This window comes from Pezoporus occidentalis, unplaced genomic scaffold, assembly GCF_034315485.1.
Source record: "Pezoporus occidentalis ecotype Australia unplaced genomic scaffold, CSIRO_AGI_Poc_V1 ctg419, whole genome shotgun sequence".
Lineage (NCBI taxonomy): Eukaryota > Metazoa > Chordata > Aves > Psittaciformes > Psittacidae > Pezoporus > Pezoporus occidentalis.
The window spans coordinates 38,179-51,667 of record NW_026915746.1 but is presented as its reverse complement, the minus strand read 5'-3'; the positions used below and the strand labels follow the sequence as shown (position 1 = coordinate 51,667).

General features: G+C 54.7%; 1 protein-coding gene across 4 annotated transcripts in view; it reads left to right on the top strand.

Moving 5' to 3' along the window:
- ARHGAP39 (Rho GTPase activating protein 39) overlaps positions 1-13,489 on the top strand; it is a 64,761-nt gene that overhangs the window by 19,027 nt on the left and 32,245 nt on the right. For 3 of the 4 annotated variants that reach the window (XM_062634179.1, XM_062634180.1, XM_062634178.1), the window contains exon 2: positions 5,687-6,118. In XM_062634179.1, the coding sequence (XP_062490163.1) occupies positions 5,687-6,118 (432 nt within the window). Of the gene's footprint in view, positions 1-5,686; positions 6,119-9,961; positions 9,971-13,489 lie in introns of those variants that run through there. The other variant, XM_062634181.1, reaches the window with a different exon arrangement.

The window sequence follows — 13,489 nt, the reverse complement described above, 5'->3', positions numbered from 1 at the left end:
CCTGACAGGACCCTTGTGCATCCCTTGTCCCAAGCCCCTCTCCATGCTCCCTGCAGCCCTTCCGGCACTGGAGCTGCTCTCAGGTCTCCTCACGCTGATGCTGCCGCAGCTCCTGCCTCGCTCCATCCCCGCATCCCTGCTCCAGCCCTGGCAGCGCTGCAGCCCCTGCTCGGCCCCGGCTCCTTGGGGGCAGCGGGAGGGAGCCGAGGGCTCTGCTCCATCCGGACGTGGGGCTGCAGCGGTGCCAGCACAGGGGAGGTGCTGAGCGCAGCAGGGACCCAGCTCCGAGCCCGCCCGAGGAGGGAAGGAGCGTTCCTGCGCCAGGGAAGCGCTTGGACGTGGGGCTGAGCCCTGCTCGCCCCTTCCATGGGCAGGGAAAGAGGGAAAACCCAGCTGCAGCGGGAAGGAGCCGTCGCCGTGGGGCTGGGTGGGGAAGGCTCCCACGTCCCCTGCCATGGCAGGGGCAGGCTGGACGGGAAGGTCCTGGCACAGAGCTCCTCGACAGCAGCAGCCCTGGGGCACGGGCACGAGGTGAGGCTGTCGGGAGAGGTTCCTCCTCCTGCCCCCGAGCTGGAGCAGGGCCTGGGGCACAAATGGGATGGGGAAGGGCTGAGGGACCTGGGGGGTTCAGATGGAGAAGAGAAGGCTCTGGGGGGACCTGATGGCTCCCTCCAAGTGCCTGAGAGGAGGATGGAGCCAGGAGGGGCTGGGCTCTGCTCCCAAGGAACAAGGGATGGGACAAGAGGAACCGGCCTCAAGCTGCACCAGGGCAGGTTTAGATGGAGCTGAGGAACAATTCCTGCCCCAGAGGGTGCTCAGGCATTGGAACAGGCTGCCCAGGGCAGGGCTGCAGTCACCGTCCCTGCAAGTGTTCACACACCCTCAGTGCCATGGGGCAGTGGTGGCCTTGGCAGTGCTGGTACAGAGGTTGGACTGGATGAGCTTAAAGGGCTTTTCCCACCCTGCTTGGTTCTATGATGCTATGAATATACCAAGGTAAACTAAGCCCAGGGTTCATTTCGGCTCTCTTCCCATGTTCACCAATCACATCTGAGCATCAATTGGGCTCTTTTCTGGACAGTACAAGGAAAAGATGGATTTTTGGTGCATCTCCAGGCTTTTTGGAGCCTTTCCTTTCCAATGAGGTGGAGGTTTTTTCGGCAGCACCGTGTTTCTGAGGCTCTCTGCTCACCTTCCACCCTCCTGCAGCAGTTACAGACCCCCTTAACCCAACAGCAATAAGGTATTCACTGCCTTGGACCATCCTCATTGGGATGCATAAATAGATCACCACACTGCCCAGTGCTATGGTGAGATAGGTCTGAGTCTCTTTGCCCAACCAGAGCTTGCATCTGGCTTCTCTACCACCCATCAAAGAGCTTCTTGGGGGTCAATGCAATGAATAATGATGGTAAATTCATGGCCAGGGCTTCCTCTGGTCCCCAGATGAGCTGTGCTGAACCTGTTGCATCACTGCGTTGCACATCTACCTCTTATCCCCACTGACAGCCGTGTTCCTGGGGGATTCTGGGGGTGGGCCCCATTTTGGGGGCAAAAACTCAGGCATGAAGCGCTCGGCTTTGTCCCGGAGGATTTGGGTTGTGACTTCCAGGCAGATGAATCTGGGGTTTGGGTGTCTGATGGAAGATTGTTGCTGGTGCCCAGCCCAGGGCTGAGGAAGGTGGCCCTTGGCTACTGATGCTCTGCACAGGGAGGGTGCAAGGTATTGAGCTGCTTGTGGTGATGAGTTACCGCAGGCAATTAAAAGAGTGGGGGAGAAGGAGAAGTGTGAGCACCAAATTCCCTCTCCAACCGCAGGGAAGTGGTGATGCAGGGGGAGAACCTGAACCCAGGCACTGCCCGGTGTTATTAGGCTGATAATTCACACTGAAAACCAAGAGGAAATGAAGGCATTGAGGACATTTTCCTTTGAGGTGCTGCAGGCCTTTACCTTGACTGGTTTTTGGCCCGGAATGGTCCAGTTCTTGTGGGGTCCAAACAGATTTTGCTCTTCTTTAAGCTCCACGGGGCTATTTTTATCCTATCCTACCCTATCTTATCCTATCTTATCCTACCCTATGCTATCGTACCCTACCCTTTCCTATGCTATCCTATCCTATCCTGTCCTGTCCCTATCCTGTCCTGTCCCATCCCTATCCTGTCCTATCCTATCCTGTGCTGTCCTTATCGTATCCTCTCCTATCCTGTCCTTTCCTGTCCTATCCTACCCCATCCTATCCTATCCTATCTTGTCCTATCCTTTCTTATCCTATCCTTTCCTATGCTGTCCTATCCTATCCTATCCTATCCTATCCTATCCTATCCTATCCTATCCTATCCTATCCTATCCTTTCTTATCCTATCCTTTCTCATCCTTTTCTATCTTTTCCTGTCCTATCCTATCCTATCCTACCCATCCTATCCATCCCATCCTGTCCTACCCTATCCATCTTATACTGTCCATCCCATCTCAGCCTATCCTAGCCTATCCGTCCTATCCTATCCATCCAATTGCATCCTGTCCTACACTATCCTATCCTATCCTATCCTATCCTATCCTATCCTATCCTATCCTATCCCATCCCATCCCATCCCTCTCTGGTTTCGCTTCCCTGTGATGTCTCTGCAGTTTGAGCTCTCATTTCACCCTGGAGGAGCCCTGGTTGGGGACTTTCTCTTCCTCCCACATGCAGACAGCCCAGGATGTTCCAGGAGGAAGATCCAGAGCCCTAGAGCAGCATCTGCCCTGGAGCACATGGAGGCTCTTTCAAACCAGGGTGGTCAGAGAGAAGCATTAAACCTGGAGCTGAGCATTGACGTTAATGTAAGGCCAGAGGCACGTCAATGGGAAATGCTGGGTTGGTTTCATCACGCTCAGACCCAAGGGGAAGCCTTGCATGGAAGCCTGGAGGATGGATTGGACCGTGCGGAGCTGGAGCTGGCCCCGAGCTCCGCTGTCTCGTTGCATTCAGCTGCTCACTTGGTCTGCGTCGTGCGGGATGACGTGAGGCACGGTGTGGGATTGACCCTTCTCTGACTGCTTTTGGTCTCTGTTCTGTAAGGAGAGGCTCAACCATGGCTTTTCTCTCTATGCCAGGAATGGAATCATAGACCCATGGAATGGGTTGGGTTGGAAGGGACCTTAAAGCCCATCCAGTTCAATGTACAGGGACCCCTTCCACTAGAGCAGGGTGCTCCAAGCCCCTGTGTCCAACCTGGCCTTGAACACTGCCAGGGATGGGGCAGCCACAGCTTCTCTGGGCACCCTGTGCCAGCGCCTCAGCACCCTCACAGGGAAGAGCTTCTGCCTAAGAGCTCATCTCAGTCTCCCCTGTGGCAGGTTAAAGCCATTCCCCTTGGCCTGGCCCTACAGGCCCTTGTCCAAAGCCCCTCTCCAGGTTTCCTGGAGCCCCTTTAGGCACTGGAGCTGCTCTCAGGTCTCCACTGGATGCAGCAGAGGGGCAGGATCCCCTCCCTGAGCTGCTGCTCACGCTCTGGGGGTGCACCCAGCACATGGTGGGGTTCTGGGCTCAAGCACACACTGAAACCAGGTCATGAGGAGCTTCTCATCAACCATCACCCCAAATCCTTCTCCAGAGGGCTGCTCACCATCCTCCATCCATCATCCATCCATCCATCATCCATCCATCCATCCATCCATCCTTCTATCCATCCTTCCATCCATCCATCCATCCATCCATCCATCCATCCATCCATCCATCATCCATCCATCATCCATCCATCCATCCATCCATCTATCCTTCCACCCATCCATCCATCCATCCATCCATCCATCATCCATCCATCATCCATCCATCCATCCATCCATCCATCCATCCATCCATCCATCTATCCTTCCACCCATCCATCCATCCATCCATCCATCATCCATCCATCATCCATCCATCCATCTATCCTTCCACCCATCCATCCATCCATCCATCCATCCATCTGCCCTTCCATCCATCCATCCATCCATCCATCCATCCATCCATCTGCCCTTCCATCCATCCATCCATCCATCCATCCATCCATCCATTCCCCTTGGCCTGTCCCTACAGGTCCTTGTCCCAAACCCCTCTCCATGTTCCCTGCAGCCCCTTTAGGCACTGGAGCTGCTCTCAGGTCTCCCCTTCACACAAGAGAGGGGCAGGATCCCCTCCCGGAGCTGCTGCTCACGCTCTGGGGGTGCAGCCCAGCACTAAGCAAGGATTCCACCCTTTCAGTCTGGTTTTCCAAGCTCTGGCACGTGGGAAGCTCCTGTTTCCCGCTCCAGTGTTTCAGTCCTGTCAAAGATGCTCTGAACCATCTCCAGGGCTTGCGGCCAGGCTGCAGGGGTCAGGTAATTGCCCCCTGAGGCCTTCTTCATCGTGGAATGCTTGAGTGAATTGGGCATTCCTGAAAGGCCCCCGGGGGATTGGCTCCCAGGGAGAGGCTGGCATCCATCACTTGTCTGACTCACTGGATGTGTCACATTTAAATGCCACCTCGCTTGAGAAGCTCCACTTAGCACGCTGGGGGCTCATTTTGCCTTCTCTATTTCTATACCTCTCTGAACAGCCTTGTAAATGCAGGTTAGGATGGATTCCAAGTCAAAAATCTTCTTTAACATGAGCATCCCTTGTATTTTCCTCCGTCAATCAACAGGAAAATGAAGGATTTGGGCAAGATTTGGCTGCCTGAAAGCCTGGGGCATCCCCTGCATTAGCAAAAGGTGTTGGGGGTAATCTGAAGAATGGGTTAAAAGAGCTCTTCTTTGGCACTGCAGCGTCTTTTCATCCTCTTTTGCATTTCTAAGCTCCATTTACTGCTTTGTGCTTTCTGTAACCCCACTGCACTGTGTTTCTGAGCGAGGCGGGTCAGTGCGTTGGGTTCATGGGGCCTGGGCCTTAGCTCAGCAGGGGATGGGGTGATGGGAGGGCGGTTAAACCATGTTTTCTGCTCCTTCTTTTAGTGATGAGCTCCATACTGTATATAGAGACCGATGTGAGATCCCCTCCTACTTTAATGAAGGTGCCCAGAGGGAACTGCTCGGTGTGGAGCTGAGCTCCTTCTCCCAGGATCCGGTGATGGGATGCATAGGAATGGTTCAAACCTGTCCCGGGGGAGCTTTAGGCTGGATAGTGGGAAGCATTTCTTTATCTTAAGGATGGTCAACCAATGGAGCGAGCCCAGAGGAGGCCATGGAGATGCTGCAGGGGCTGGAGCAGCTCTGCTCTGGAGCCAGGCTGAGAGAGCTGGGCTGGGGCAGCCTGGAGAAGAGAAGGCTCCTGAAGGGGAGACCTGAGAGCAGCTCCAGTGCCTAAAGGGGTGCAGGAAACCTGGAGAGGGGCTTGGGACAAGGGCCTGTAGGGATGGGATGAGGAGGAACGGCTCCATCTGGAAGAGGGAAGAGTTGGATGGGATCTTGGGATGAAGTTCTTCCCCATGAGGGTGCTGGGACACTGGAAGGGGTTAAATGGAGAAGCTGTGGCTGCCCCATCCCTGGCAGTGCTCAAGGCCACGTTGGACACAGGGGCTTAGAGCACCCTGCTGTAGTGGAAGGTGCATCCCTGCCCATTGAACCGGATGAGCTTTAAGGTCCCTTCCCTCCCAAGCCGTTCCACGATCCCGTGGGTAGGGTTGGAAATGACCTCCAAGCCCCCGTGGCTCAAGTCCCTTTGCTGTGTTTTCTCGCCTCCCTCAGGCTGGAATGGGTGGAAATCATCGAGCCTCGCACGCGGGAGCGCATGTACGCCAACCTCATCACGGGGGAGTGCGTGTGGGACCCCCCCGCCGGGGTGCGCATCAAGCGCACCAATGAGAACCAATGGTGGGAGCTCTTCGACCCCAACACCTCCCGGTTCTACTACTACAACGCCACCACGCAGAGGACCGTGTGGCACCGGCCCCAGAACTGCGACATCATCCCCTTGGCCAAGCTGCAGACCCTGAAGCAGAACACGGAGTCGCCCCGGGCGTCCACGGAGAACAGCCCCGGCAGGAGCAGCAATGTCAGCAGGGAAGGAAGCACCAGCTCCTCCTTGGAGCAGGAGCTGGAGGCCAGCGAGAAGGTGCAGGAGCAGAGGCCGAGCCGTCAGGCAACGCAGTATGCTGTGGTGAAAGAGGAAACGGAAAGGTAAAGGCAAGGTTGGACGCATGGGATGGAGCTTGGTGGTGGGGCGGTGGCAGCCACGCGGGAGCGGAGGCACCCCCGTTGTCTCCAAGGGGTGTGGAAGAGCACAAGAGCTCTGCTGTTGTGGAGAGCATTCTGTGGATGCTCCTCAAGCTGGGTTTCCCCACGTGTCTCTGCAGCAGGTCTTAAAGAGTGGGGTTTCTACTCTAGAAAGAGGTAAAACCATCTGTAGAAGGTGTTCCTCCTTGGTAGATGTTCACTGCAGAAGGTCCAGTGGAGAAGCAGTCCCTTGTCTCCTGGTTCTAGAGTGGTGTGGGCTGAAATGGTCTCCCTGGATAGCATCTCCGTGCGGTGACCATGGGTTGTCCCACTGCTCTGTGGGGCTCGTAGCAGAGGTGACTGCTCTTGTTGAGGAGTTGGAGCTGTGGCTGCCCCATCCCTGGCAGTGCTCAAGGCCAGGTTGGACAGAGCTTGGAGTACCCTGCTCTAGTGGAAGGTGTCCCTGCCCATGGCAGGGCGTTGGGACTGGATGAGCTTTAAGGTCCCTTCCAACCCAAACCAGGCTGGGATGCTTTGAAGAACGACTTAATGCTTTCTGTGGTCCACCTGCACATGCACAACACACTGAGACCTCTGCCCTGGTGCTTTGGGTCAGGCTTTGATGCCTTCAAAGCTGTGAACCAGGCAGCTCATTACTGAGTCTCTGTATCCTCTGAAAGCCTGGCTCATCGAGCATCGCTGACCCAACGGGGACCCACCAGCCCCACAGCTCCTGCTGGCAACACGTTCTCCCTCCTCACAGAAACTGTGGCTTGGGTGATCTCCCGGCCGTGCAGGACAAGAACAGGAACTCCCAGCTCAGTGAGTGCTTTCATGTGGGACCTCAGAGGCAGCTTTGCCTCCGTGTCTCGCCCATCAGGGTTGGCTTGATCTTCCCGTGGAAGATGCTCTGATAAAGGTTGAGTGTGGGGATGGCAGCGTTCCCCGCTGGGGAGGTGGGGTTGGAAGAGGTGGAGAGGTGGGATGGATGTTTTTTGCTGGCGCATGGTGGCCAGGTCTACCCAGGTCTCTTCAGGGCACGGTGATGGTGATTTAAGCCAGTCTTTGCTTGCCCATCCCACAAAATACCAAGCCTTGACCTTCAGTAGGCCAAGGGGAACGGCTTGAACCTGCCAGAGGGGAGACTTCCCTCTGAGGGTGCTGAGGCTGGCACAGGGTGCCCAGGGAGGCTGTGGCTGCCCCATCCCTGGCAGTGTTCAAGGCCAGGTTGGACACAGGGGCTTGGAGCAAGAGAAGAGCTTCTGCCTAAGAGCTCATCTCAATCTCCCCCCTGGCAGGTTCAAGCCATTCCCCTTGTCCTGTCCCTCCATCCCTTGCCCCAAGCCCCTCTCCAGGTTTCCTGCAGCCCCTTTAGGCACTGGAGCTGCTCTCAGGTCTCCCCTTCTCTTCTCCAGGCTGCCCCAGCTCAGCTCTCTCAGCCTGGCTCCAGAGCAGAGCTGCTCCAGCACGGGACAGGGGTGGTGGAGCAGGAGCTTGTTCCTGTTGCACTGTGAAGGGTTAACAGGGATCCAGCCAATGGGTTTTAATGTCCTTGGGTTTTGCTGCAGGATCAGCATCTTCCTGTAGGAGCATCATTCCCCGTTGCCTTGCACGCTGGACCACAGAAGCTGGTGTGGACGCTGCACATCCTCATCCTTCATGTCCTCCACCTCCATGCTCTTTCCTTTTCCATGCAGGTGTTTTGTGGGATGCAAAGGAGGAGGCAGGATCGCTCCAGGGGTCTCAGATGGAAAGGTTTAACCCCTGGATACCTTGCCTAGAGGAGAAGAGGAAACCAGCCATGGGGTAGAGTTGCTCCTGGCTGCTGGAGGGCTGTGTGTCCTTTCAGCCCCAGCAATTCATAGTCTTGGCCTTGCTGGGGGGTGGCATAAAGCACATTCCAGGTCTTCCAGGATTCAAAGTAGCATTAAGACAATGAAACAACCAGATGCCAATAGAGCAGAAATTCCTGCTCACTGCCCAGTTTCCATCTGCATCCCTGGTGGAGACACAGTGGTCCTGTTCCTTCAGCTTAGCCAAACCATGACACCCTTCCACGCACTACAGTCCCTTTAGCCCCCATATCCTGGCTGGAAAAATCACATTCCTTCCTTAATTTCTCCTCTGGAAAGCCTTGGGAGCTTTGCTGAGGCCTCGCTGTCAATGGGACATGTTAAAGGAGAGAATACCAAACGCCAAGGAAGCCTTGGAAGGGTTGAGGATGCTGCAGCCTGGTCTGTTGTGGCTCCTCTTGCCATGATGGGGATCTACCTGCAAAACCAGCCTTATCCCCACCAGAAAAGGGGTTGCTTTTGCTGTAGTGACTCCATGGAAGGGGAGATGCTGTTGGGTAGAAAGGGGAGATGTGGTTGAACGTGGTGGGTTTGGTACTTCCAGCTGGGAAGGGGTGGACAGGAAGCTGTAGGAACATAGAATCATTGACTAGTTAGGGTTGGAAAGGGCCTTAAGATCATCACTGTAGTGCTGGCAAATGGTTAAATCCACGTGTAGTGAATGTGGAAAGGGATGGGGGTGCTGTGATGAGGTGCTTTAGTCTATAGCAAAGCACAGAGGACAAGAGGCCTTGCTTCTGCTGACCTGCAGGAGAGCTTCTGGGGATGCTGCGATTGCACCTGATGCTCTCGAGCCCGGGACAGACAAAGCTGAAACACGAGCTGTGCAAATGAAACATTGCTTTTTGGTTGTGATGACAGCAGCCAAGGGCAGAGACAGGTCAGATGCTGGTGCTCCAAGCTTCTCACCATGCAGGGGTGTCCCTGTGCTTCAGGGATGGTTTCTGACCACAGGACATCCAGTTCTGTCCAGTCGGCTCCTTCCCTGTCTGCCCAAGTCTTAAAGCTGTGGGAAGATGCTTCAGGCAAAGAGCCCCTTTAGGCACTGGAGCTGCTCTGGGCTCTCCCTTTCAGGAGCCTTCTCTTCTCCAGGCTGCACCAGGCTCTCTCAGCCTGGCTCCAGCCCTCGCAGCATCTCCATGGCCTCCTCTGGCCTCGCTCCGTGCGCAACGATGGGAGCCGAACTCTTGGGTGAGGCCCCATCCACATCAGCACGTGGACGTGTAGAGGTGACTGTGAGTGGGCGATGCTTTCCCAGTGTAGAACTCACCACATCTCAGGATGCCAGGCCTGCTCCTCATTCCATTCTCTTCTATTTTAGGGGGAAATGCCCGTATCTTGCATTTCTTGCTCGAACCAGGGTGAAAGGTGAAACCAGGGATGCAGCTCTCATCCCTGTTTCCTTCCAGTATCCTCCCCTTGAATCCTCCACTTTCTGCTGCAAAACAGGACTCAAGATTAGATGGATATTTGCCTAAGGATACAAGGATGGAATGTGACGTCGATCCTCAAACTGCCCTTCACCCAACTCCAAAGAGAAACATCTTCTCCCTCCCATCAGGAGCAGGGGCTGTAATTAAGGGTATGAAGCCTTCCAGGGCAGTGATTAGAGCAGGGGATTAGGAGCTGGGATTTCAGTTCTATTCCTGGCCTTGCCATTGAGCTGTGCTATTTCAGGCCAGTCCCTTTCCCTTTGGTCTAAAAATAAATGGAATGCTGCTTGTGGAGCTGAAACAGTGCCACTTCCTATCCCAGGGGGGAAAATACTGAATTTCCTGTTTTTTTCCTTAAATTTAATAGATGTTTGCTGCTCTGACAGAGGTTCCAAACGACAGGAACAAGGTTGTGTCTGTAGTGGAGCCTCTGGAACCCACAGTTTAAGGTGTCGATGGAGCATCACCTTTGAATGTCCTCCATCCCAGCTGGGAGAAGGTCCACGCTGGGAGAGGGAGGAAATGGAATTGTGCCTTTTGGACGTGCTGGGTGAGGTGGGAGGGAGCTCCAGATGTGCTCCTGCCCCTTTCATGCTCCAGGGGTGGTGTTGGTGCTCCTGCTCCTGATGCTTTCTGCTGCTTCAGCTTGAAGCTGTTGGGTGTTAATGCTGAGCTCAGGCCACCTTTAGACCTGATGAGTGCTTTAAAGATGGAAGCATGGAGTGGTTTGGGTTGGAAGGGACCTTAAAGCTCATCCAGTTCCAACCACGGGCAGGGATGCACCTTCCACTAGAGCAGGGTGCTCTAAGCCCCTTTGTCCAAGCTGGCCTTGAGCACAGCCAGGGATGGAGGATCCAGAACTTCTCCATTCAACCCCTTCCAGTGTCCCAGCACCTTCATGGGGAAGAACTTCATCCCAAGATCCCATCCAACCCTTCCCTCTTCCAGATGGAGCCGTTCCTCCTCATCCCATCCCTACAGGCCCTTGTCCAAAGCCCCTCTCCAGGTTTCCTGCACCCCTTTAGGCACTGGAGCTGCTCTAAGGTCTCCTCTTGTCCAGGCTGCCCCAGCTCAGCTCTCTCAGCCTGGCTCCAGAGCAGAGCTGCTCCAGCCCTCACAGCATCTCCATGGCCTCCTCTGGCCTCGCTCCAGCAGCTCCACGTCCCTCTGGTGCTGAGGGCTCCAGAGCTGCTCCTTTTTGTGCTCACAAGGTGTTGCATCAGGGATGGGAGCCAACGGCCCTTGCTCGGCTGAAGCTGTCCTCCCCAAAGAGCAACCGTTGGGAGCTTTTAGGAGCATCCCCCGAAGCTCAGCAGCACAAGGAGCACCTCAAGCATCCGTCTTGGTGACTCCCATAGAAGGCATTAGGGTTTGGAGTCTGGCCCCACCGTAATTAGGGTTGTCTGAGATCCCATTAGTCAAATAAGGGATTAGGAGGAGTCCTGTGTTTGGGCAGATGATGGGGGGCCGGTGCAGGAGGGTGGCAGCCGGAGAGGCCCCTCTTCTCATGGCATTTGAATGACTTTGGTTTCCCCTTCTTAAGCTGCCTTCATCCCCTTGGTCGAGGCAGCATGGAGAGAGCTGCAGGAGCTCAGTGTGTGCGGGTTCTGGTGCAACACCAGCTTTGTTGCTTGCTCTGGACTGGCTCCAGGGTCTCCAAAGTCAGGATTGCTGAGCTGCAGCCTCAGCTGTGGGGAGATGGGGGCTTAGAGGGAGATCTCCTCTCACTAAGGGAAGGTGACCGTGGCAAGGGGTTGACACTGGATGACCTCAGGTCCTTTCCAACCCAAACGAGTCTGATTTGGGGGTGATGTTTGTTGCCTCTCAAAGTAGACAAACACGTCACAAGGCCTCTTTTTTACTGCAGTAAGCACTCAGGTTGGCTTTTGTGGAGGAATAACCATTTAGGTTGCATTTAGCACAAGGCAGACAGCATTTTAGTTGAATCTGGCTAATGCAAGTCGTAGGATCATGGAGTTACCGGGGTTGGAAGGGACCTTAAAGCTCCTCCAGCTCCAACCCCTGCCACGGGCAGGGACACCTTCCACTAGAGCAGCTTGCTCCAAGCCCCTGTGTCCAACCTGGCCTTGAACAGTGCCAGGGATGGGGCAGCCCCAGCTTCTCTGGGCACCCTGTGCCAGCACCTCAGCACCCTCACAATAAAGAACTTCTTCCTTATCTCCAACCTGAATCTGCCCTGTTCCAGTTTGACCCCATCACCCCTTGCCCTGTCACTTCTCTCCTGATGAAGAGACATGTGGATCTCTTGACACGTGTGCAGTGATTTCATCATCTGCATGAATATGAAGGTGCTCAGGACTGATTTGAATTGGGGTTTGGTGCCTCTACGTCTCCTTGACTGCTGCCACCCAGAAGGGAAGGGCTCTTGGTGCGGTTTATTTGAATTGACTCGAAGGGCAAGTTCAGAACCAGATCATTTTAGTTTTAGAGGAAGATTTGCTTCTTTCTGGTGAAATAAATGGGCCTGAAAAGCTGAATATGTTGACTTCAGTCCATCATATAGGACATATGTTGGTACAGAACCTTCACCTCCCATCAGAACCTGCAGGAAATACACTGAAAGCACTTAAAACACGTGGCCTTGAGTAGGGATTTGGCTTCAGCTCTTGGCCCACCTGCAAAAGATGAAGGGGCATTGTTAAGGTTACAGTTGCACCAGCCCCACCATGGCTTTTGTCTCCTTTACACGGAAGGAAAAGGACCTGGAGGATGATGCAGAGCGTGTCTTTGGTACCAGTGATGTGTGGTGGGTTCCATGTAGTCATGTCACTTGTCTGAGGTTGTGATATCTTGGTTTAAGGATGTCTCCTGATGGTTCTTTTGGTCTTCAACTTGTTCTTGCAGAGGTGCAGGCTTGGGCCCTGTTCACCAGCTGTATGGCTTAGAAGGCCAGGGATGGTGGAGGCAAGAAATGCTTGGGTTGGGAAGGAAGAGGCTACCCAAGGGGGAGCCATGCTGAGGGTGGCATTGGCAGGAGGACTGTGGTGGCATCTGCAAGGGTAGCAGCAACCTGCCCATAGACCGAGGGAGTTAAAGGTTGGTCAGCATTACCTTGACCACAGAGCAGGTCCTCTTGGACGTGGATGATGCAAAGATGGTTGGGAATGGGCAGCATGGATTTACCATGTCAGTCAAGGTTGACCAACCCGATTGCTAATGGTACGACTGCTGATCTGGATGGTCTGCCTTGACCCTAGCAAGGTGTTTGATGCACCTTGCATGGCATCCTTGTGTCCAAGTTGCACATTGGAGTCTAGACGAGGACACTGATAGGTGGGTACAAAAACTGGATCGTCAGGCTCAGAGGGTGGGTGGTGGTTGATGGCTTGCACCCAACCTGATGCTTGGCTGCAGTGGAAACTCCTCCCAGGTCCATCCTGGGACCTCTCCTCTTCCAGATCCTTATCAACAACCTGGAGAGGAGACAGAAGTCGCCCTTGTCTGCAGGTGAGCTGCTTGGCTTGAGGGCAGGGCCGGTGGTCAGAGGGACCTGGAGGAGGGAGGACAGGCTGGGAAGAACCCCCTGGAGCTCAGCAAGGCCACGTGGAGCAGTTGGGATGGACTGACCCGCTCTGGGTACCAGTTCCAGGGACCCAGGAGGCTTGGGGAGCTCTATGCTCGGTGAGCAGCAGGCATTGGTAGGAAGGGAGGCTGGTGGCATGCAGCAGACCCATAGTCTGTAGATGAAGGGAAGCCATTCCCATAGATCAAGGGAAGCAATTAATCTCCATTAGACCACAGGATGGGGTTCTCCTGGACAAGAAGAGCTTGATGAACTTGAGTGAGACACCAGGGTGGTCAGGGGCTGGAGAACATGATGTGTGAGGAGAACAGCAGGGACCTGATGTGACTTCTCCTGGAGGAGAGGAGGTTTGGGGGACACCTTAGGGCACCCTTCAACACGGTTGCGGCACTGCCACAGAAGGACCATTGACTTGTTGGTTAGAACAGGCTTTGCTCCAATGTCAGGAACTTGGAGACCCGGAACCAAACGTGGGTCTGCAAAACATCTTCAGTTATTGATGGAG